Source organism: Hypanus sabinus, chromosome 26 (assembly GCF_030144855.1).
Source record: "Hypanus sabinus isolate sHypSab1 chromosome 26, sHypSab1.hap1, whole genome shotgun sequence".
NCBI lineage: Eukaryota > Metazoa > Chordata > Chondrichthyes > Myliobatiformes > Dasyatidae > Hypanus > Hypanus sabinus.
The window spans coordinates 48,266,673-48,291,600 of NC_082731.1; the positions used below are offsets into that span (position 1 = coordinate 48,266,673).

General features: G+C 43.7%; 1 protein-coding gene across 3 annotated transcripts in view; it reads left to right on the forward strand.

The window, feature by feature from the left end:
• Positions 1 to 24,928, forward strand: part of LOC132381545 (tyrosine-protein kinase receptor UFO) — a 175,344-nt gene that overhangs the window by 105,209 nt on the left and 45,207 nt on the right. For 2 of the 3 annotated variants that reach the window (XM_059951043.1, XM_059951045.1), the window contains 5 exons: positions 15,467 to 15,606; positions 15,967 to 16,111; positions 16,925 to 16,954; positions 18,914 to 19,043; positions 20,796 to 20,887. In XM_059951043.1, coding sequence (XP_059807026.1) covers positions 15,467 to 15,606; positions 15,967 to 16,111; positions 16,925 to 16,954; positions 18,914 to 19,043; positions 20,796 to 20,887 — 537 coding nt within the window. The remainder of the gene's footprint in view (positions 1 to 15,466; positions 15,607 to 15,966; positions 16,112 to 16,924; positions 16,955 to 18,913; positions 19,044 to 20,795; positions 20,888 to 24,928) is intronic. The other variant, XM_059951044.1, reaches the window with a different exon arrangement.

Genomic DNA, 24,928 nt, shown 5'->3' on the forward strand with positions numbered 1-24,928 from the left:
ATGCCCTGTTACTGTTACCTTAATTATCAATTCCAACATTTTGCCAACCAAAGATGTTAGGCTAACTGGCCTATAATTCCCAGCCTTCTGTCTATTGCCCTTTTTAAATAAAGGAGTTACATTAGCATTTTTCCAATCTGCCGGGACCATTGCCAAGTCCAGCGAGTTTTGAAAAATTATCACTAATGCATCCACAATCCCGACCACCACTTCCCTTAAGACCCTAGGATGCAAGCCATCCGGTCCAGGGGACTTATCCACCTTCAGTCCCATTAATCTCTCAAGTACTACTTCCTTGGTGATTTGAATCGTAGTTAGCTTCTCTCCCCCTAGAGCCCCCTGTTTATCCAGTGTTGGGGTATTTTGAGTGTCCTCTACTGTAAAAACTGATACAAAATATTTGTTCAGCGTTTCCGCCATCTCCATGTCCCCTACCATTAATTTCCCGGTCTCATCTTCTAGGGGACCAACATTTACTTTAGCCACCCTTTTTCTTTTTATGTAACTATAAAAACTCTTATCTGCTTTTATGTTTTTCGCCAATTTACTTTCATAATCTATCTTCCCCTTCTTAATCAATCTTTTTGTTATTTGTTGCTGATCTTTAAAAGCTTCTCGATCTTCAATCTTCCCACTAGATTTAGCTACCTTATATAACTTTCTTTTTAGTCATATATTTTGCTTTATTTCTTTACTTAGCCACGGATAACTTTTTTTCTTTTAAGGAGGAAGACATGGAGGGATTGTCTACAGAGTCTCTGTAGGTGGAAGTTAGGAACAGGATGGGGTCAATAACTCTGGGTATTTTTTATAGACCATCCAATAGTACAGGGACATTGAGGAGCAGGTAGGGAGACAGATTCTGGAAACGTGTAATAATAACAGGGTTGTCGTGGTGGGAGATTATAATTCCCCAAATATTGATTGGCATCTTCCTAGAGCAAAGGGTTTAGATGGGGTAGAGTTTGTTAGGTGTGTTCAGGAGGTTTCTTGACACAATATGTAGATAAGCCTACAAGAGGAGAGGCTATACTTGATCTGGTATTGAGAAATGAACCCAGTCAGGTGTCAGGTCTCTCAGTGGGAGAGCATTTTGAAGAAAGTGATCATAATTCTATCTCCTTTACCATAGCATTGGAGAGGGATAGGAACAGACAAATTAGGAAAGTATTTAATTGGAGTAAGGGGAAATATGAGGCTATCAGGCAAGAACTTGGAAGTATAAACTGGGAACAGATGTTCTCAGGGAAATGTATGGCAGAAATGTGGCAAATGTTCAGGGAATATTTGCGTGGAGTTCTGCATAGGTACGTTCCAATGACACGGAAAGGATAGTAGGGTACAGGAACCGTGGTGTACAAATGCTATTGTAAATCTAGTCAAGAAGAAAAGGCAAGTTTACGAGGTTTCAAAAAACTAGGTAATGATAGAGATCTAGAAGATTATAAGGCTGGCAGGAAGGAGCTTAAGAATGAAATTAGGAGAGCCAGAAGAGGCCATGAGAAGGCCTTGGCTGACAGGATTAAGGAGAACCCAGGTAAGTGTGAGGTGGTTCATTTTGGTAGGTCAAATATGATGGCAGAATATAGTATTAATGGTAAGACTTGGCAGTGTGGAGGATCAGAGGGATCTTGGGGTCTGAGTCCATAAGACTCTCAAAGCTGCTACGCAGGATTACTCCGTGGTTAAGAAGGCATAGTAAGGTGCATTGGCCTTCATCAACCATGGAGTTGAGTTTAGGAGCCGAGAGGTAATGTTGTAGCTATATAGGACCCTAGTCAGACCCCACTGTGCTCAGTGCTGCTCGACTCACTACAGTAAGGAAACCACAGAAAGGGTACAAAGGAGATTTACAAGAATGTTGCTTAGTTTGGGAGCATGCCTTATGAGAATAGGTTGAGTGAACTCGGCCTTTTCTCCTTGGAGCGATAGAGGATGAGAGGTGACCTGATAAAGGTGTGTGGATAGTCAGAGGCTTTTTCCCATAGTTTTAAGGTGCTTGGAAGTAGGTACAGAGGAGATGGCAGGGGTAAGTTTTGTACACAGAGAGTGGTGAGTGTGTGAAATGGGCTGCCGGTGACAGTGGTGGAGGAGGATACTATAGAGTCTTTTAAGAGATTCCTGGACAAGTACATGGAGCTTAGAAAAATAGAGGGCTATGGGTAACACTAGGTAATTTTTAAAGTAAGGACATGTTCAGCACACCATTGTGCTGTAGGTTTTCTATATTTCTAAAAGCTGTTGTGAACTGGTCATTAACCAGTGACCATTGGATAATGGCCTGGAGGGGAGGAAGGAAAAAGATAAAGGGATAGAACAGAAAGCACAGAACAGTATAGCACACAAAGAGGGCCTTTGGCCTGCCATGTTATCCTGAAATAATTAAATGCCCAACTAAATGAATCCCTTCTGTGTAAACAAAGTGCGGATTCCTCCATTTATGTAGCTCAAAACCCTCTATCATATCTACCTCTGTCACCATTCCTAACAGCTCAGTCCAGACTCAGAACCAGAATCCGGTTTATTATTGGTAATAGGTGGTGTGAAATTTATTGTTGTGTGGCTGCAGTATAGTGAAATACATAAAATACACTATGGAAGACTATAAAATATATTAATGAATTAGATTAGTGCAAATAGAGAGCAAAAATAGTGAGGTAGTGTTCATTGTCCTCATATATGGAGCTCTGGAGTTAGCCTCCATGTATAATTATAGACAATAGGTGCAGGAGTAGGCCATTCAGCCCTTCGAGCCAGCACCGCCATTCAATGTGATCATGGCTGATCATCCACAATCAGTACCCCGTTCCTGCCTTCTCCCCATATCCCTTGACTCCACTATCTTTAAGAGCTCTATCTAACTTGTCCTTGAAAGCATCCAGAGAATTGGCCTCCACTGCCTTCTGAGGCAGAGCATTCCATAGATCTACAACTCTGGGTGAAGTTTTTCCTCAACTCTGTTCTAACTGGCCTACCCCTTATTCTTAAACTGTGGCCTCTGGTTCTGGACTCCCCCAACGTTGGGAACGTTTTTCCTGCCTCTAGCACGTCCAATCTCTTAATAACCTTATATGTTTCAATCAGATCCCCTCTCATCCTTCTAAATTCCAGTGTATACAAGCCCAGTTGCTCCAATCTTTCAACATATGACAGTCCCACCATCCCGGGAATTAACCTCGTGAACCTACGCTGTACTCCCTCAATAGCAAGATGTCCTTCCTCAAATTTGGAGACCAAAACTGAACACAGTACTCCAGGTGTGGTCTCACCAGGGCCCTGTACAACTGCAGAAGGACCTTTTTTGCTCCTATACTCAACTCCCCTTGTTATGAAGGCCAACATGCCATTAGCTTTCTTCACTGCCTGTTGTACCTGCATGCTTACTTTCAGTGACTGATGAACAAGGACACCTAGATCTCATTGTACTTCTCCTTTTCCTAACTTGACACCATTCAGATAGTAACCTGCCTTTCTGTTCTTGCCACCAAAGTAGATAACCTCACATTTATCCACATTAAATTACATTTGCCATGTATCTGCCCACTTACCCAACCTGTCCAAGTCACCCTGCATTCTCCTAACATCCTCTTAATATTTCACACAACTACCCAGATTTTTGTCATCTGCAAATTTGCTAATGTTACTTTAAATCCCTTCATCTAAATCATTAATGCATATTGTAAATAGCTGCCGTCCCAGCACCGAGCCTTGTGGTACCCCACTAATCACTGCCTGCCATTCTGAAAAGGACCAGTTAATCCCTATTCTTTGTTTCCTGTCTGCCAACCCTACCCCCAATAGCATGTGCTTTAATTTTGCACACTAATCTATGTGGGACCTTATCATAGGCTTTCTGAAAGTCTAGGTACACTACATCCACTGGCTCTCCCTTGTCCACTTTCATGGTTACATCCTCAAAAAATTCCAGAAGATTAGTCAAGCATGATTTCCCTTCATAAATCCATGCAACTCAGACTGATCGTGTTACTGTTATCCAAATGTGCAGTTATTTCATCTTTTATAATTGACTCCAGCATCTTTCCCACCACTGATGTAAGGCTAACTGGTCTATAATTCCCTGTTTTCTCTCTCTCTCCTTTCTTAAAAAGTGGGATAACATTAGTTATCCTCCAATCCTCAGGAACTGATCCTGAATCTGTAGAACATTGGAAAATGATTACCAATGCTTCCATGATTTCTACAGCTACCTCCTTAAGTACCCTGGGATGCAGACCATCAGGCCCTGGGGATTTATCGGCCTTCAGTCCCATCAGTCTACCCAACACCATTTTCTGCCCAATGTGAATTTCCTTCAGTTCATCCGTTACCCTAGGTCCTCTGGCCACTATTACATCTGGGAGATTGTGTCTCCCTAGTGAAGATGGATCCAAAGTACCTGTTCAACTCGTCTGCCATTTCCTTTTTCCCCATAATAAATTCACCCGTTTCTGCCTTCAAGGGCCCAACTTTGGTCTTAAATAACTTTTTCCTTTTCACAGACCTAAAGGAGCTTTTACTATCCTCCTTTATATTCTTGGCTAGCTTACCTTCGTACCTCATCTCTTCTCCCCGTATTGCCTTTTTAGTAATCTGCTGTTGCTCTTTAAAAGTTTCCCAATCCTCTGGCTTCCCACACATCTTTGCTATGTTATACTTTTATCTTTTATTCTCTTTTATCTTTATACTGTCTTTGACTTCCCTTGTCAGCCACAGACACCCCCTACTCCCCTTAGAGTCTTTCTTCCTCTTTGAAATGAACTGATCCTGCACTTTCTGAATTATTCCCAGAAATACCTGCCATTGTTGTTCCACTGTCATCCCTGCGAGAGTATCCTTCCAGTCAACTTTGGCCAGCTCCTCCCTCATGGCTCCATAGTCCCCTTTGTTCAACTGTAATACTGACACTTCCGATTTTCCCTTCCCCCTCTCAAATTGTAGATTAAAATTTATCATATTATGGTCACTACCTCCTAATGATGCCTTTACCTTGAATTCCCTTATCAAATCTGGTTCATTACGTAATACTAGATCCAGAATTGCCTTCTCCCTGGTAGGCTCCAGTACAAGCTGCTCTAAGAATCCATCTCGGAGGCACTCCACAAACTCCCTTTCTTGGGGTCCAGTACCAACCTGATTTTCCCAGTCTACCTGCATGTTGAAATCCCCCATTACAACTGTAGTATTACCCTTGTGACATGCTAATTTTAGCTCTTGATTCAACTTGCACCCTATATCCAGGCTACTATTTGGGGGCCTGTATGTAACTCCCATTAGGGTCTTTTTACCCTTACAATTTCTCAGTTCTATCCATACTGACTCTACATCTCCTGATTCTATGTCACCCCTTGCAAGGCACTGAATTTCATTCCTCACCAGCAGAGCTACTGTGGTGAACTACATATACCTGTCTGGACACGCCCCCCCCCCCCCCCCCCCCGCTGACTGCTTCTGTGGCTCCTCCCACGGACCCCAGTATAAAGGCGATTGGGGGCTCCGCCCCGGTCTCAGTCTCCAGGATGCAGTGTGGTGGTCAATTGCTGCTTGTTCTTTCTTCCAGCCAATAAAAGCCGATATCTCGCCTCACGTCTCAGTTATTGATGGTGCATCAGCTACCCCACCCCCTCTGCCCACCTGTCTGTCCTTTCGATAGGATGTATATCCTTGAATATTCATTTCCCAGCCCTGGTCCTCTTGCAGCCATGTCTCTGTTATTCCTATAACATCGTACTTACCAACTTCCAACTGAGCTTCAAGCTCTTCCACTTTATTTCTTATAATTCGTGCATTCATATATAATACTTTTAATCCATTACTCCTCTCACTTCTCACATGGTCCCTATTGCACTTGGCGATATACTCCGATCCCTTCCTGAACTTTCTGCCCCGTCAATTCTGATGTCTTTCTTAACTTTTCTTATTCTCTCTTTCCCTTTAACTCCATCCTTATATTTCCAGGTCATCTCCTTCCCCCCACTTATTAGTTTAAATTAAGTGAGACACTGAAGGAGCGCAGGGACTGGGATATTGGCAGCACCCGGTAACCTCTTACCAGGGAAAGCATCATGTGAGATATCATCCCAGACCCCATCACTAGGCAGGACATGCCCGCATGCAAAATTCTGTGGGAGACTCCAAAGGGCCAATTTCCTGAAAATAGTCCAAGTGATTACTCCAGATTCCAGGGAAAGCCCTGGAGTGAGTGGGCTAATTACAGTTGACATGTGAGTGCCTGTGGTTATGGGAGCTGACATTTGGATGGATGAGGTTATGGGAGTTGACACATGAGTGGGCGGGTTTCTGGGAGTTGACAAGTGGGTTGGGAGGTTATGGAAATTGACGTGAGTGGGTGGGGTTATGGGATATGATGGGTTATGTTATGTGGGTTAGGCCATCGACCATAAGATATAGGATTAGAAGTAGGCCATTCAGCTGGGAGGTTTTGGGAGTTGATATGTGAGTGGGTAGGTTTATGGCAGTTGTGAGTAGGCGGCGTGGTAGAAGTTGATATGTGAGTTGGTGGGGTTATGTGTGTTGTCATGTCAGTGGGTGGGGTTATGGGAGTTGACATGAATGAGTGGTATTATGAGAGTTGTCATGTGATTGGGTGGGGTTATGCTAGTCAGTGACTCTAAACAAAATCCTACAATGGAATGGTAATCTACAGTACTACCACTCACAAACAAGAGAAAATCTGCAGGTACTGGAAATCCAAGCAACACACAAAATGCTGGCAGTACTCTGCAGGCCAGGCAGCATCTATGGAAAAGAGCACAGTCAAAGTTTCGGGCTAAGACCCTTCATTTTGTGTGTGCTGCTAAGTCTGTTTGCTTAATAGAAGTATTAGGAAGCATATTTGTTCAAATTTTGCTAATTAGTCCCCCATTCTCCGCTCTGGTTCCACTGGCACCCCTTCTCCTGCTCACCTGGCCATCACTTCCCTTTGGTGCCCCACCTCCTTCTCTTGGTCCACTCCTGTCAGGATTCCTTTTTCTTCAGCCCTTCATCCCTTCCACCTATCACCTCCCAGCTTCTGACTTCATTCCAACTGGTCTCACCTATCACCTCCCAGCTTCTGACTTCATTCCAACTGGTCTCACCTATCACCTCCCAGCTTCTGACTTCATTCCAACTGGTCTCACCTATCACCTCCCAGCTTCTGACTTCATTCCAACTGGTCTCACCTATCACCTCCCAGCTTCTGACTTCATTCCAACTGGTCTCACCTATCACCTCCCAGCTTCTGACTTCATTCCAACTGGTCTCACCTATCACCTCCCAGCTTGTACTCCTTCCCCTCCTCCTTATCTTCTTATTCTAGCTTCTCCACCCTTCCTTTCCAGTACTGATGGAGGCTGTCGGCTTGAAACATTAACTGTATATTTCCTTTCCATAGGAACCCAACCTGCTGAGTTCCTCCAGCATTTTGTGTGTGTTGCCCAGGAAGTATTAGTACTTTTGTGCAAATTAGTATAATCTTTCCCTAAAGCACATATATGGTAAAAGAATCTATCTGATTAGGAGTGATTCAGAACAGCCTTAGTTTGAAGCAGTTTCTGGCTATGAAGCACTGACTGTGCAAGATGGGTTCAGAGGGCAATGTTAGGCCATTATTAGGGCACAGGAGAAGGCACTTCACTCTCTGCGGATCAAATACTTTGGCGCAGTGCTAGGCAAGGTGGCAGTTCAGTGCAGGAGATGAGTGTGAAGAAGTCAGGGCCTATTGACCAGCGTGGAATTCTCACAGTGAAAGTCAGCTATGGGAATGCAGTCCCTAAAATGACACTGTTCTGGTGTAATAAAGCTGGAAGTGCTTTGTGTTGGCATTAACTGTCAAAACTCATTGAAGTGTTCCACTGGCCTGTTCCTTTCTCTCTTGCATCAGGCACAAAGAGGCAATTGTTTACATGCTGGCTCTGATTGACGAGTGTGTGAGGTCACTGGCAGGCGTTCGCCTACAAAGCAACAGCCAGGGTAGGAGTACTGGCCTGCCAGCCACATCAGGAATGGAACTGCCCAAAGGCACAGAGACAGGAATGGTTTATAAACATAGCATTGACAAATAAATATTGTCTTCTGCTAGGTTCCTTCATCAAACTAACTGCCTTTCACATACACTAGGACTTCATTCCCATAGATCCATGGCATATTAGGAATAGCAGATGAGAGTGTGAGAGTGAATGGTGGGAGAGATAAAAGAAAGGACTGAGGGAGAGGGAAAGGAGGAAGGTTACCAATGAGTGGTGATTAGGAGTGTGTTTTGAGAGCAGAAATGTTGAGGGAGGGACTCTTGGATGGGAAGTAGAGAGGGTGGATGGGATAGGAGAACAGGCAGTGCTGCAAGAGAGGGAAGTAGGAGTGGTGTGGATGGGAGAGAGTGTGAGGAAGTGGGTGAGTTAATGGAAGAGAGAAAGAGTGAGTAAGGAAGTGGATAGAAGAGGGGAGCTGGGAGTTAGGGAGGGAGGGGAAGTGCATGGGAGAGGCAGAGGGAGACAGTTGATGTGAGGGGGTAGATAGTGTGTGTAGAGGAGTGGATGAGATTGCAGAAGACAGTGGGGTGCAAAGGTTGTATCTAGATGGGTGGGAATAGGGCGTAGTTGTTCACGGAGTGAGAGGATGTGGTGGAGAATGAGATAGGTAGGGGACTGGGAGATGAGGGACTGCTAGGTCTATAAGATAAACAGTAATACTGCAAGCTCAGAGGGATGCACAGTTCCAAAACCCAACCTCCAGCATCTTTCCAAAGCAACCCATCTATACATGTTAACCTGGAATATGAATAATGTCTTCAGCTGTGTGGGTCATCATCTGCACCCTTCCGCTTCCTAGCATGTTGGTTCCCCCTGGGATTATTATTCCTCCCTGATCAGGATTTGGCAACACCTATTCTGGAGATGGTCAAATATTGCCAAGCTGGCTGGAGATTGAAACTGTTCAGCTTCACGCCACATGGCTCGTTACTGTTGTTAAGGTGTGTGACACGTGGTGGTGTGATGTCAGAGTTCTCACTTATGGAAATGCTAAGAAGTTCGGAACTATTGACCTGGAGTCAGGAGTTCAAATCACACTAATGAGAATGCTAAGAAGTTCGGGACCATTGATCTAGATCAACAGTTAAAATCTCAGTAATGGGAATGCCAAGAAGTTGGGAGTGATAACATAAAAGTCTGTAATTTTATTTTAGTTTTTTTTTAAGTGTGGTCCCAGTGATCGTGAGTGTGAAGGTATGAACGTGTATTCAACAGCCATCTGTGTTAGTACAAGTGTCAGGGATTCTAATTATTCTTCCCCAATTTGACCTGTATGTAATTGTAGACCTATCAATGTGGTTAAATGTTACAGAGGCAATAGAGGATGGATTATAAATGGTGACAAGGCAAATGGGAATAGGCTAAACAAAAACTATAACTGCTGACAATGCCAGTGGAAATGGGTTAGACAGGAATCCTCAGTTCTTAAGTGAATCCCTCACAGAACTGCTCCTCAACAAACTTATCATGTTTATTAATGCATGGGATCTGTGTGTTACTGACAAAGCCAGCATTTATCGCACATCCCTGATGCACGAGATAATCATAGTCTTACAGTACTTCACCCTTTGGTCCTGCCTTAAGCACTTCCTCTGGCAGCTCATTCCACATACAGACTACCCTCTGGGTGAAAACTTTGCTTTTCGAGTTCCTATTATATTTCTCTGCTTTTACTTAAACCTCTGCCCTCTAGTTCTTGATTCCCCAACTCAGGGAAAAAGACTCTATCTCTGTAAGACCATAAGCAGGAGCAGAATTGGCCATTTGGCTCATTGTTTGCTCCACCGTTCAGACTTGGCTGATTTATTTTTCCTCTCAACCCATTCTCCTGCCTTCTCGCTTCAACCTTTCATGCCCTGACTAATCAAGAACCTATCTTTAAATACTTTATATCCAATATCTTGGCCTCCACAGTTATCTGTGGCAATGAATTCCACAGATTCACCACACTCTGGGTGAAGAAGCTCCTTTTATCTGGTCTAAAGTCACATCTTTCTATTCTGACACTGTGACCTCTGGTCCCAGACTCTCCTACCACTTGAAATATCCTCCCTATGTCCATTCTATCTAGGCCTTTTAATATTTGGTAAGTTTTAATGATATCCCCCACTTCTGAACTCCAGTGAGTACAAGTCCAGAGCCATTGAACGCTCCTCATATGCTGCTGATATATCCCAGATGATTTTTTGAACAGCTCAAAAATATCACCCCTCATTCTTTTACTCTCCAAAGTATAATGTCACAGTATGCTCAGTCTTGACTCATAACTCATCCCCTTGTGTCCTGGCAAGCACCTCATAAATCTCCTCCTCATTTGTTAGATTTTAATAACATCTTTCCAAAATGGTGGTCATTTGCCTTCATGAAGTGCTGCAGTTTGTGTGGGGATGGTCCTTCCATGGTTTTGTTGGTAAGTGATGGGATGGAAGGGATTTTGACCCAGTGATAATGGAGGATCAGTGATCACACCCGGTGGCCCCTTCATTAGATACAAGAGCTATCTAATAAAGTGGCCACTGAATGTATTTCTGTATGTCCATGGACTTCTGCTGCTGTAGCCCATTCACTTCAAGGTGTGACATGTCATGCGTTCAAAGATGCACTCAGCTTGAACCAGTCTGGCCATCCTCCATTAACCTCTCTAATTAACAGAACTATCACTTAATGGATTTTTTTTTTTGTTTCTTACACCATTCTCTGTAAACCCTGGAGACTATTGTGAGTGAAAACCCCAGGAGATGATTGATCGCTCTGGGCCTCTACTTACTGGAATTCAGAAGAATGAGGGGTGACCTCATTGAATGTGGAAAGGCCTCTGTAGAGTGGGTGTAGAGAAGATGTTTCCTGTGGTGGGAAAGTCTAAGACCGGAGGACACAGCCTCAAAATAGAGTGCCATCCTTTTAGAAGAGAGGTGAGGAGGAATTCCTCTAACCAGAGCATGGTGAAGCTGTGGAATTCATTGCCACAGATGGCTGTGGAGGCCAAGTCTTTGGGTACATTTAAGGCAGAGGTCAATAGATTCCTGATTGGTCAGGGCATGAAGGGATATGGGGAAACAGCAGGAAATTGGGGCTGAGGGAGAAATCAAATGAAATGGTGGAGCAGACTCCATGGGTTAAATGGCCTAATTCTGCTCCTACATTTTATGACCTTATGGTCTTATGGAGATCAGCAGTTTCTAAGATACTCAAACCACCCTGTCTGGCAGCAACAATCATTCCACGATCAAAATCACTTAGATTACATTCTTCCCTATTCTGATATTTGGTCTGAGCAACAACTGAATATCTTAACCATGCCTGTGCTTCTATGTATTGAGTTGCTGCCACATGATTGGCTGATTAGATATTTGAATTAATGAGCAGGTGTACAGGTGTGCCTAATGAAGTGGCCACTGAGTGTATTTCCATGTAAGGATAACATGTGCAACACAACAGTATGTGCAGGAGAAGGTTCCCAACAGTCTGTTGATGTTGGTAGGGTTTGACAGAGTGGGAGGAGGGTTTGAATATACGCTTATATTTCATATACGCATCCTTCCTCATGTCCTCATCCAGCCAGCTACAAACTCCAAATATTCCTTTATCTTTGTGTGTTTAACCCATTTCTCTTCCCTTGGAGTGCCTGGGGCAGTAAGTTCCACATTCTATTCACATGATTTAAATGCTCATCTCAGACAATAAAAAATGTTTTATTGCTGTAATTCTTCCTCTGCTTGGTTGTATCCTAGGGGAGGATGTTTCTCTTGAGTTGCCAGTTGGATTTTACTGCTCATCTAATCTGCTTGATGTCAATCTAACCAGAAGCACACCGCTCACCTTCTCTCTCCTGTCCCATTCACTGAATACCCCAGATTAAGTTCAAGGGTGCAGCTAGCTCTAGCAGACCAGGTTTGATGATAATCTTTGGAGCTGTCTGTGTGGCGTTTGCATGTTCTTTCTGACCATGTGGGTATAACCCTCAGTGACTGACTCAGAAGAGATGGTAGCCTGCACACTCTCTCCCTGTTTCTCTATTCAAAAGCTTTGGTTTCTTCCCACATTCCAAGGGCCTACTGGTGGGTATACTGGCGACTGTAAATCAACTCAACGTACAGTTGAGTGGCAGACAAAACAAGTTGAAATAGTGTTTGGAAGCACGTGCGAGAATCAGCTTTATTCTCGCCAACGAGATTTTATTTAAACATATAAAATTATGAAAGTGGTAAATAAGATAGAGGCAGGAAAGTTGTTTCCACTGGTAGGTGAGACCAGAACTAGGGGACGTAGCCTGAAGATTCAGAGGAGTTTTAGGATGGAAATGAGGAGGAACTGCTTTTCTCAGAGAGTGGTGAATCTGTGGAATTCTCTGTCCAATGAAGTAGTGAAGCTACCTCAGTAAATATATTTAAGACAAGGTTGGATAGATTTTTGCATAGTAGGGGAATTAAGGGTTATGGGGAAAAGTCCGTGGCCAGATCAGCCATGATCTTATTGAATGGTAGAACAGGCTCAACTTGCCAGATGGCCTACTCCTGCTCCTATTTCTTATGTAATATAGAAGGAAAATAATCAATTACAGTAAGTATGTATATGAATAGATTAAAATTGTGCAAAAACAGAAACAATGTATATTTTTAAAAATGAGGTAGTTTTCATGGGTTCAATGTCCATTTAGGAATCATATGGCAGAGAGGAAGAAGTTGTTCCTGAATCACTGAGATCGTGCCTTCAGGCTTCTGTACCTCCTTCCTGATGGTAAAAAATGAAAAGAGTGCCTGTGCTGGGTGGTAGTGGTCCTTACTGATGGACACCACTTCTTGAAGATGTCTTGGGTTCTTTGGAGGCTAGTACCCAAGATGGAGCTGACTGATTTTACAACTTTTGTAGCTTCTTTCGATCCTGTGCAGTAGCCTCCCCTCATACCAGACAGTGAAGCAGCCTGTTACAATGCTCTCCTTGGTACATTTGTAGAAGTTTTCAAGTGTTTTAGTTGAAAAACCAAATCTCTTCAACCTCCTAATGAAATATAGCCGTTGTCTCGTCTTCTTTATAGCTGCATCAATATGTTGGGACCAGGTTAGATCCTCAGAGATCTTGACACCTCAGAACTTGAAAGTGCTCACTCTCTCCACTTCTGATCCCTCAATGTTCCCTCGTCTTCCCATTCCTGAAGTCCATAATCAGCTCTTTCACCTTACTGACATTGAGTGCAAGATTGATGCTGCACCACCACACAATTAGCTGGTATATTGCTCTCCTGTACACCCACTCATCTCAGAGTGAGTTGCAGGTCTACAGGTGAAGGGGAATGAGACTGATAAATATCTGGTCTGGGAACCCAGGTGGACTGTATGGGCTGAATGGTCTCCAGTGTATGGTAGGTATGTGCTGAATATGCAAAGTCATAATGAACATTTGTACAGTATCGATTCTTGTCTCATAACATCACATTGCTAAACCAGAAGCAAATTCCTACTCGCTCTGAAATATTAAAGAAATTTTATTTAATTGTTTAAATTTATTAATTATTAAAATAAAAGTTTTGTGAAATGATAATACTCTTCGATTGACAGACAAGTATCATCCAATTGGCTAACTAGCTTTCCAAACTATTCAGGGGAAGGGAGTAAATTTATTTTTTGCATTTGCAGTTTGCTTCCTTTTGCACATTGGATGTTTGTCAGTCTTCGTGTGTAGTTTTTCATTGATTCTATTGTATTTCTCTGTGAATTCCTGTAAGAAAATGAATCTCAGGGTTGTATATGGTGACATAACACAGTACATACTTTGATTCTAAATTTACTTAGAACTTTGAGGGGACTGCTGTGCAGGTTAATGATAGACATTTCAAGTACCAGCGGTAGGAATGTGGCAGCAATCAGTTGAACTCCTGATTTCACCACCTGATGTTTTCCAATGTTGCTGTTTGGTTCACTGTTTGGGACCAGTGTGGGGTGGTGTGGTAAATCGTAGCTCCTAGCAGTTTAATCATTTGAGAAACTCCATATTCATTTCTTTAGCAGGAGGTGAAGTTTTATTAGTTTTGGATCATTGCTATTATTTTATGAATCACATTTTTTTTCCCGACGTGGCAGAATGCAGAGCCAAAGGATGTTCAGGGATGGAAGGGAAGAGTTTGGAGAGAGCTGAGTGGATAGGGAATTGTAGCTATTCCCAGGATCTGTAACTGGAAACATGTGTGAGGAATTGGAGCAGAAACTGCATTGAAAACATTTCCTGACTCAGATGGGAACTAGGTTGGTTGCCTGAGATTAGACACATCACCAGGGAAGCATAGAGTCAGGTAGCATGAAACAGGCCCTGCAGCCCAAATGGTCCACACTCACCAAGATTCCTGTCTAAGCAAGTCCCTCATGCCACATTTGGCCCATACTGTATCACTGAAAACCTTTCCCATCCATGTTTATTTAAAAAATCGTCAATATACCTGTGTCAACCACTTCCTCTGGCAGCTCATTCCACATATTGACCACTCTCTGTGTGAAAAGGTTGTCCCTCAGGTTCTTATAAAATCTCTTCCCTCTCACCTTAAATGTATACCCTCTTGTTTTTAATTCCCCCACACAAGAAAAACCTGGTGTGTGTTCTCTCTACCTATCCCCTCATGATTTTATACATTTTTGTAAGATCATTGTCTATTCTCCAATTGGATCTCCATGAGTATATACACCTCCATAAGGTCATCCCTCATTCTCCTATTGAAACTCCATGATTTTATGTACCTCTATAAGATCATTTCCCATTCTCCTATGCTCCATTGATTAACATCCCAATCTACTCAACCTACTCAGTCCCTCAAGCCCTGGAGACATCTTTGTAAACCTTCGGCACTCTTTCCAGGATAACGGTATCAAGTTCTTGGATCATTGAAACCTTTTTTGGGGAAGGAGTTACCTGTATAAGTGGGACGGGTTGCACTGGAGGGGAACCACTATCCTGGGAGAGAGGTTTGCTAATGCCATTGGGGGAGTTTAAACTAGATTTGTAGGTGGAGGAAACCGAAGTGAAGAGGCAGAGGATGAGGCAGTTAGTGCACAAGCAGCGACAGTTTGAAGGAAGTTTGTGAGGAAGGATAAGCAGATGATACAGCAAAATGCACTCATTCAGGTGGTTTGAGATGTATCTATTTTAATGCAAGGGTGTCATAAACAAGGTGGACAAACTTAGGGCGTGGATCAGTACAGGGAACTATGAACTTGTGACCATTACAGAGACTTGGATGTCTCAGGCGCAGGAATAGAAAATTTTGTTAAAATGTATAAAACCAGTCATATTTGAAACCTAAGAGAGCATCACTCTGCAGCAGTCAGTGTTGCTTCTGACATATCCTGACCTTTGAATGTTAGTACTTTCTTTACTTGTTGGAGCACAGGTTGACTCATGATGACAGGCTGAGATTGGCTGGTAACATCTGGCTTATTGCTTTATCTTTTCAGAACCAGATATGGCACCAAACAATGTAACTTACCACTACAATGGCAGTGTTCTGGTCTTTGAGTGGACGGAGCCATCCACCGGCCTTAACGGGCTTCTGCAAGGGTACAAAGTTGCTTATCAGATCCAGGACTATACTGAGGTGAGTGGGCTTCACTTTGTGGGTGGCACAGTGAGATGCAGGTCATTACCCTGTCCTGTGATGTGTCCTTCTAGTAGTGGACACATTACCTTGCCTTGTGATGCATCCCACTGTTAGTGGAAACATCGTTGCTCCACTCAGTCCCCTTACCTCTTTACACTGGGTATCTCTCCTCTGTCTTTCAATCCAGAAGGAGGATTTTTATGAAGAAGCTGTTCCTTAGACTTGCCCTCAACATTTTAGGAGCAGCTTTGTTCCTTTCTCCATCACATTTCGGAATAAACAATTAACTCCTGAAGAGTGGTGGGAGAGGTCTATTGATGCTGTATTGGCATTTAAATCCCTTTCCTTGTCTTGTAGGTGATTGTGGACAATGGGATGGTATCGAACATCACTCTGGAGGTGGTACTGCCCATTACGAACCTGAGTCTGCGTGTGGCAGCCTACACGAGAGCTGGAGATGGTCCCTGGTGTGATCCCATCATAGTTAACCTGCTTAGCTCAGGTGAGACGATTTGACTGCGGCTTCTCAGAGAGCCCTGTGGGTCTGCGTGATTGTTCATTCCACACACCAGACACAGAAGCATGCTTCGCCCAACAAGTCTGGTGCATTTTAGGTCAAAGAATTGAGCTGCTGGTGGTTTTCAGGAGGTCAGGTAGCATCTGTGGGGCTGGCTTGGCAAGAGACCCTTCAGTGGACAGAGATCCAGTTTAAAGAGATGGGGGAAGGGGTGAGGTGGGGCAATAGGCAGATAGAGGAGAAAGGAGTAGAGATAGTGATTGAGGTTGGGAGGTGATAGGCAAAGGCAGATGATGGAGTGTGGAGCCAAGTAAAGGATGTGGGCACGGAGAGAAAACACAGTGGGAGGAGTGTTTGGCTGATGGATTGGTTAGAAGAGAGTAGGCTGAGGTTAGGATTTACAAAGTAGGGGATGTGAAAGAGCCAGTCCCACCCTTCACCGGTGCTTACACAAGCCTGTGATTCCAAACATTTCCCCTAATTACCTAGTAATCCCTCCCATCCACATCAGTTTGTGCTCCCCCCACAATGCCCCACCTTTACCTTCCCAAAGCTGGACAATACTGATTGGACATGACTTAGTGAAGGACCGAATAAACTTGTTGCTGACCCAATGTCCCTCCCACCTATTGCCTTCAAATCCCATTTGGAAATACTACGGCCACCCAATCCAATTCATGGTGGGCAGGCAGTTTGGTGACCTCAGGAATGCTGAGCAGAGCCCATGGATCAGTTTAACAGGATGTTCTCTGTTTAGCTGCCATCACCCACAACGTTATTTTTGTTTTTTTTTGACAGATAGCCCAATGGAAACAAGCCACACAGTAGGTAAGAGGTCACCCACTACATCAAGGTCCAAAGTTCAAAGTAAATTCATAAAGTGCCTACAGTAAATGTCATCATATACTACCCTGAGGTTCATTTGCTTGCAAAGAAATACAATAGAATCAATGAAAAACTATGTAAAAAGACTGAAAGACAACCAATGTGCAAAACTGTGCCTCCAAAAAATAATAATAGATCGATAATACTGAGAACATGAGTCATAGAGTCCTTGAAAGTGAGTCTGTAAGTTGTGGAATCAGTTCAGAGTTGAGATGAATGAAGTTATCTACACTGGTTTAAGGTTGAGGGGTAGTATTGTTCCTGAAAGCTGGTGGTGTGGGAAAATCCTCCATATACTAGACAGGTAAATGGAAGAATTTAAGGTGGGGGGGGGGATATATGGGAGGCAGGGTTTAAGGATCGGCACAACATTGTGGGCCGAAGGGCCTGTACTGTGCTGTACTATTCTATGTTCTATTTTCTAAGTTTCCCATACCTCCTTCCCGGTGGCAGGGGTCCTGAATACAACTGGGTTTTAATTGCATCATGAGGAGCATGGGTTTGAAAGGGATCCTGTGCCTTTTACAGTTCCCTCCCAACCTCTCCCAGGGTTCAGTTTTAGAGTTTTACACTCTATCTGTTCTATTGCTTACAGTGTTTTGCCATGGCTGGTCTTGCTGATCCAGGTTGTCTGGACAGGTCTAGTCATGAAGTGACTTGATTGCATGGTGATACAATTGGCCCTTGAATAAAGGCCAATGGAAACACAGCCTAGAGGTAGTATGGAGAAAGGGGCATCACAGCCTGTCAGCTCCCTTCTTGGCTAAGAGCTTGAAGGAATGAGCAGATGACTAGGTCAGCAAAAAGGGGATGCATCAAGCATCCTGTCTCCCAATGTGCCCTGCTTGGAATGTTTGAGGCTCCCTGTAGGCCTTGCATTTGGCATGGATGTGGGTCATTGCTGCAATGAGGGTGGGTGGTGACACCATTTTCCCCTCGCTGTCTCCACATTCCTGGCATCCCTGGCTGTGGCTCACAGTTCATTGTTGGCAGCTCCAAGCACGCCTTCCATCCCTGCAGGCACTGGACTGGAAGAACTTGAGCATCCTAATGGAGGGATGAAACATCTCCTGCCAGCTGATACTGTTCAACCTGCTGAGTTCCTCCAGTAGCTTGTGGCAGGGAACACAGTTATGGGTGGATCAATAGACAGTGTGCTAGAGGACCTCAGTGCCTCAAGCACCATCTGTATGGGGAAAAGAATTATCAACATTTTGCGTTGAAACCCTGCATCAGACTCTTTGACCTGCTGAGTTCCTCCAGCAGATTGCTTATAGCTCTATCATGTACTGTGTCTGCCGTCTTCCAAAGCCCTTCATGGAACACTACGTAAGGACACAAGAAACAGAAGCAGGATTCAGCTATCTGGCCCCTTGAACCTGTTTCACATGGCTGATCTGGTTATGGACTCATCTCCTTAACCCTTAATTCCACTGCTATGCAAAAATCTAACCATGTCTTAAATATATTTAATGAGGTGGTCTCTGCAACTTCCCTGGGCAGAAATTCCAATCTCTGAGGAAAACAGTTTGTCCTCAACTCCGTCCTGAATCTAGTCTCACTTACCAGTCAACGTCCCCTCATTCTAGTCTCACCTATCAGTGGAAACAACATTCCTGCCTCAATCTTTTCTCCCCTTTTCATAATTTCATGTTTCCGTAAGACCCTCTCTTATTCTTCTGAATTCTTCCAGCTGAGTACCTGCTGGACAGCATCTATATTGTGTATGGGGCTGAAGAAATGGGTTCTTCAAAATTCCAGATTGTGAATCATGTTTAAATTCCTTACCATGATGGGAGTTAAACTTGTGGTTCGAGATTTGTAGTCCAAGCCTTGTGTTTTCTAGACTGGTAATTTAACCACCCTACCTTCATGGCTTCATCTTGTCTCTTTGTCTTCTAGGGCACGTAGCCCGGAGTGGGTTCTCCTGGCACTGGTGGTACGTTGTGATGGCTGTCGCAGTGGCCGCAACCTGTGCAGTGTGCATCACAGTGTTGGTTGCCCGACACTTGAAGAAGGAGGTCCGATACGGGTGAGGGCCACTTGAATGGGCTAATTTTTTCTCTGATGGATGTGTGGTCTTTATCATAAAATCATTGAACCAGGCTATTCGGCCCACTATGTCCATGCAGGCAGTCAACTATTGATTGCTACTAATCTCTGGTTTCCCTCTCACTTACCTGCCTATCACCTTCATCCTATTCTCCCTTTTCCCATGGTCTACTCTCCTATCAGATTCCTTCCTCTTCAGCCCTTTACCTTTTCCAACTATCTCCTCCCAGCTTCTCACTTCATCTTCCTCCCCCACCTACCTTCCCCCTCACCTTCCAGCTCGTATTGCTTACCCTCCCCCAAGCTTCTGATTCTGGCTTCATTCTGCTTTCTTTCCACTCTTGATGAAGGGTCCCTGTCCAAAACATTGACTGCTTATTCTCCTCCATAGATGCTGCCTGACCTGCTAAATTCCTCCAGTATTTTGTCTGTGTTACTAACCTGATTTACAAGCCTTTGGTCCTTAGCATTCTTTCCTTGGCAATTTAAACCCTTGCGAGAGTCTTTGTGCCCCCCACCCGTGGGTAGTGAAGGTCCTTAGCATTCTATCCTTGGCAATTTAAACCCTTGCGAGAGTCTCTGCCCCCACCACCCTGCAGGAGTGTTTTCCAGATTCCAACCATTTGCTTCTGCTCCGATCACCTCTCACCCTTTTACTCTGAACCCTTAATTTATGCCCTGTGACCATCTGATGCGGTATGTGTGTTAAATGGAGGAAGGTGTGGGGAGGGAAATCTCTGCTGTTCCTTCAACCAGCTGAGTAAATCCAGTCTACAGACTCTCCCATGTCTTGGCCTGAAGAAGCTCAACACTGTACAAAACGTAGCAGCCCACTTGAGAGGCAGCCCATCCACTACTATTCAGTCACTCCACCACCCACACATAGCAGCCCCTCACTGAGACTGCTGACACTGCACCTTCCAAATCCACCACTTCTACCAGCCAACAGAAGTATGGTGACCAAATGGAAGTTGCCCTCCATCCCCACACTTTCCAGATTTGGAAATCTATCACCGCTCCTTCACAGTCTCTGGTCAAAGTCACAGAACATCCTCCCTAACAGCACTGTCAGTGTACCCACGCCTCAAGAACTACAGCAGCTCACCAGCACCTTCTAGGAGATGGGTTCAGCCTGTGAAGTCCATATCCCTGAATTAATTAAAAAAAAATTTCACTGGGCGGTAAGTTGGGGGAGAGTTGAGTTTTTTGTGTTACCTTATTGCTGAAGGTAGGAGCAAGGCTGAGGGGCTGAATGATTCTGTGTGCTCCAGTGTTTATTACAGTAAGACGGCTAGATAACTGGTGTGGCGTAGATTAAGGAGAAAGCCATTGGGAAGTCTTACTCCTTTTTAAAGTCTAGATAATTTATTCAGAATGATTTGAGATTGATTGGAGCTTAATCAAATGTAATATTCCCTCTTCTGTAACAGCCTCTTCAAGCAGAGGCCTTTCCATAGTGTGGCTCAGCTTGGGGTAGCTCTGCCAGCTCTGACTGGATGTCCCATCAAAGGACCTTTCGACTGCCATTGCTCTACCCCTCTCTCACACCATTGGTTTCCAGGCATCTCAATCCTTACAGTGCTCAGCCTTCTCCTGGCCAAGTGAATATTCTTCAGTTGCTGATTGGATGATTCTTCACTGCCAGTCACTTTCTCCCCAATGACACACTGATGAATAAGTTAATCGGCAACAGGGCCATTTCATTGTCTGAATGCCTGCTTATGCTCCACAGAGAGGCATTTGAGCCTATGATCGATAGGGGAGAGTTGGTGGTACGTTACCGAGTCAGAAAATCATACAGCAGACGGACCGCTGAGGCCACCTGTGAGTATTTGTCACAAATCTGACACCGCAATGTTTAATCCTGTTGTGAGAAGTACTCTGCAAGTCAGTCAGCATCTGTGGAAAGAGAAATAGTTGTATTGATTTATTATTATCATGGGTCAAGATGCAGTGAAAACTCCTGTTGACATGCTATCCAGACAGATCATGACATGCATAAGGATACTGAGATAGTAAAACAGAAACCTGAATTCAGAATATAGTCCAATCACAAACAAGAGAATTCTGATGAAGGGTTTTGGCTTGAAACATCGAGTTTGCTCTTTGCCATAAATGCTGCCTGTCCTGCTGAGTTCCTGCGGTATTTTGTGTGTGACATATAATGTTACAGTTACAGAGAAGGTGTAATGCAGATAAGTACATGAGCCACAATGAGATAGATTGGGAGGTCAGGAGTTCATCTTTTAGTATGTGAGAGGTCCATTCAAGCCTCTGATTACAGTGGGATAGAAGCTGCCCTTGAGCCTTTTGGTGCATGTTCTCTGCTTTCACATATTCTGTCCAGTGGAAGAGGGGAGAAGAGAGAATGACCGTTGGGAGGGGTTCTTGATTATATTGGATTCTTTCCTGAAGCAGTGGAAAATATAGAAAGAGTTAGTGATTTGTGGGATGGACTGGGTTGTGTTCACAACTCTTGAGATCTTGGACAGAGTAATTCCCATGCCAAACTGTGATGGATAGGATACTTTCTGTGGTGTATCTGCAAACCTGGTTAGAGTCATCAGATTTTCTAAGCCTTCTGAGGAGGTGGAAGTGCTAGTGTACTTTATTGGCTTTAGCTTTCTGTGGATGGCTGGTGACATTTACATGCAGGACCCTGAAGTTATTGACTATCTCCACTTTCACCAGGGTCTCGGTTCCTATGCTCTCATTAGCACACTACGGTCCCAGTTCTCAGCCTCCCATTTACACACCACGGTCCCGGTTCCCACCCTCCCATTAACACACCAGGGTCTTGGTTCCAAGCACCACCTTACCATTTACCTGTACTGTGGTTCAGGCACTCCCTGACTATTTACCTCTCGTTTGGTTCCCTTTCCCCTTTACTATTTACCTTTACTCTGGCTCCAGCACTCCATTTATCTGTACTTTGATTCTGGCAGCCCTTGAACTGTTTCTGGCACTCCCTTTAAATTTTACAGGTTCTGTTTCATACACTCTGTTGTACCAACTGGGTGCACTGAACCACTGAACATCCAAGGATACGGTGTATCGGATAGATAGGTTAGTAGGCAGAGAGGGTGGTGTGGCCCTGTGTACAAGAAATAATATTAAATCATTAGAAAGGGATGACATGGGATTGGAAGGTGTAGAATCTCTATGGGTTGAGTTAAGAAATGGCAACGGTAAAAGGACCCTAATGGCAGTTGTATACAGGCCTCCAAACAGCAGCCTGTGGATTACAAATTACAGCAGGAGACAGAAAAGGTGTGTCAGAAGGGTAATATCATGATAATCGTGGGGATTTTAACATAAAAGTGGATTGGGAAAACCAGGCCAGTACTGGAACTCAAGAGAGAATTTGTAGAATGTCTAAGGGATGGTTTTTTATAACAGCTTGTTATAAAAAGGGGATTGCCTGTGCTGGATTGGGTGGTGTGCAGTGATCCGGAGGTGATAAGAGAGCTTAAGGTTAAGGAACCCTTAGGGAACAGTGATCATAATATGATTGAGTAAACTTTGAAATTTGAGAAGAAGAAACTAAATTTCAATGTGTCAGTATTTCAGTGGAATAAAGGAAATTACAATGGCATGAGAGGGGAACTGGCCAATGTTGACTGGAAACGAACACTAGCAGGAAGGACAGCAGAGCAGCAATGGCTGGAGTTTCTGAAAAGTGAGGGAAGTGCAAGACAGATATATTCCAAAAAAGAAGAAATTTTCAAATGGAAGAAGGACAGTACCGTGGCTGACAAGTAAAGTCAGAGCGAAAATAAAAGCAAAAGAGAGGGCATACAAAGAAGCCAAAGATAGTGGGAAGATAGAGTATCCAGAAGCTTTTAAAAACTTGCCGAAGGAAACTAAGAAGAAGGTCATTAGGAAGAAGAAGTTGAATTATGAAAGGAAGCTGGTGACTAATAACAAAGGAGATACTAAAAGCTTTTTTAAGTATATAAAGGGTAAAAAAAAGAGTTGAGGACAGATATAGGACCAATAGAAAATGACACTGGAGATATTGTAATGAGAGATGCAGAGATGGCAGAGGAACTGAATTCGTATTTTGCAAAAGTCTTCACAGTGGAAGACTTCTGCCATATATCAGACTTTCTAGAGTATCAGGGAAGTGAAGTATGCGCAGTGAAAAGACTGAGAAGGTGCTCAGGAAGCTTAATGGTCTGAGGGTGGATAAGTCTCCTGGACCTGATGAAATGCACCCTTGGGTTCTGAAGGAAGTAGCTGAAAAGATTGCAGAGGCAGTAACAATGATCTTTCAAGAATCAATAGATTCTGGCATTGTACCGGATGACAGGAAAGCTGTAAATGTTACGCCACTATTTAAGAAGGTGGGAGGCAGCAGAAAGGAAACTATAGACCTGTTAATCTGACATCAATAGTTGGGAAGTTGTTGGAATCGATTGTATTCAGGAAACAGAGAGTCTACAGATGATTTGGATAGTTTAGGGGAACAGGCAAAGAAGTGGCAAATGAAATACAGTGTTGGAAAGTGTATGGTCATGCACTTTGGTGGAAGAAATAAATGGGCAGGCTATTATTTAGATGGGGAGAGAAATCAAAATGCAGAGATGCAAAGGGACTTGGGAGTCCTTGTGCAGGATACGCTAAAGATTATCCTCCAGGTTGAGTCGGTGGTGAAGAAGGCAAATGCAATGTTGGCATTCATCTCTAGAGGTATAGAATATAAGAGCAGGGATGTGATGTTGAGGTTCTATAAGGCACTCATGAGACCACATTTGGAGTATTGTGTGCAGTTTTGGGCTCCTTATTATAGGAAGGATATATTGACATTGGAGAGGGTTCAGAGAAGATTCACCAGAACAATTCCAGGAACGAGAGAGTTACTGTATGAGGAATGTCTGGAAGCTCTTGGACTGTATTCCCTAGAGTTCAAGAGAATGAGGGGGGATGTCATAGAAACACTCTGAATGATAAAAGGCCTGGAGAGATTAAATACGGCAAAGTTATTTCCCATGGTAGGGGAATCTAGAACAAGAGAACACGACTTCAGGATTGAAGGACGCTCATTTAGAACAGAGATGCGGAGAAATTACTTTAGAGTGTGGTAAATCTATGGAATTTGTTACCATGAGTGGCTGTGGAGGCCAAATAACTGGGTGCATTTAAGGCAGAGATAGATATGTTCTTGATTAGCCAGGGCATCAAAGGGTTTGGGGAGAGGGGATGACTGGGAGAATTGGATCAGCCCATAATTGAATGGAGGAGCAGACTTAATGGGCCGAATGGCCTACTTCTGCTCCTATATCTTATGGTCTTATTGTCTCATTACTGAGTAACATCTTTATTTTAGAAAGTATGAGTTAAAAGTACAAACGTTTGTAGATGCAATGGCCACTTTATTTGGTATATCTGTACTCTTGCTCATTAATAATAATATCTAATCAGCGAATCATGTGGCAGAAACTCAATGCATAAAAGCTGCAAATATGATCAAGAGATTCAGTTGTTGTTCAGAACAAACATCAGAATGGGAAAGAAATGTGATCTAAGTGACTTTAACTGTGAAATGATGGTTGGTACCAGACAGGGTGGTTTGAGTATCTCAGAAGCTACTGATCTCTTGGCAGTTTCACAAACAACAGTCTCCAGAGTTTACAGAAAATGGAGCAAAAACAAAAACATCCAGTGAGCAGCAGATCTGTGTGTGAAAACATCTTGTTAATGAGGGGTCAGAGGAGAATGGCCTGACTGGTTCAGGATGACAGGAAGGTGACAGTAACTCAGATAACCACGTGTTATAACCATAGTGTGTAGAAGAGCATCTGTGAGCAGACAGCACATTAAACTTTGAAGCTACATCCACTTCAAGTGCATGAAAATGCATCA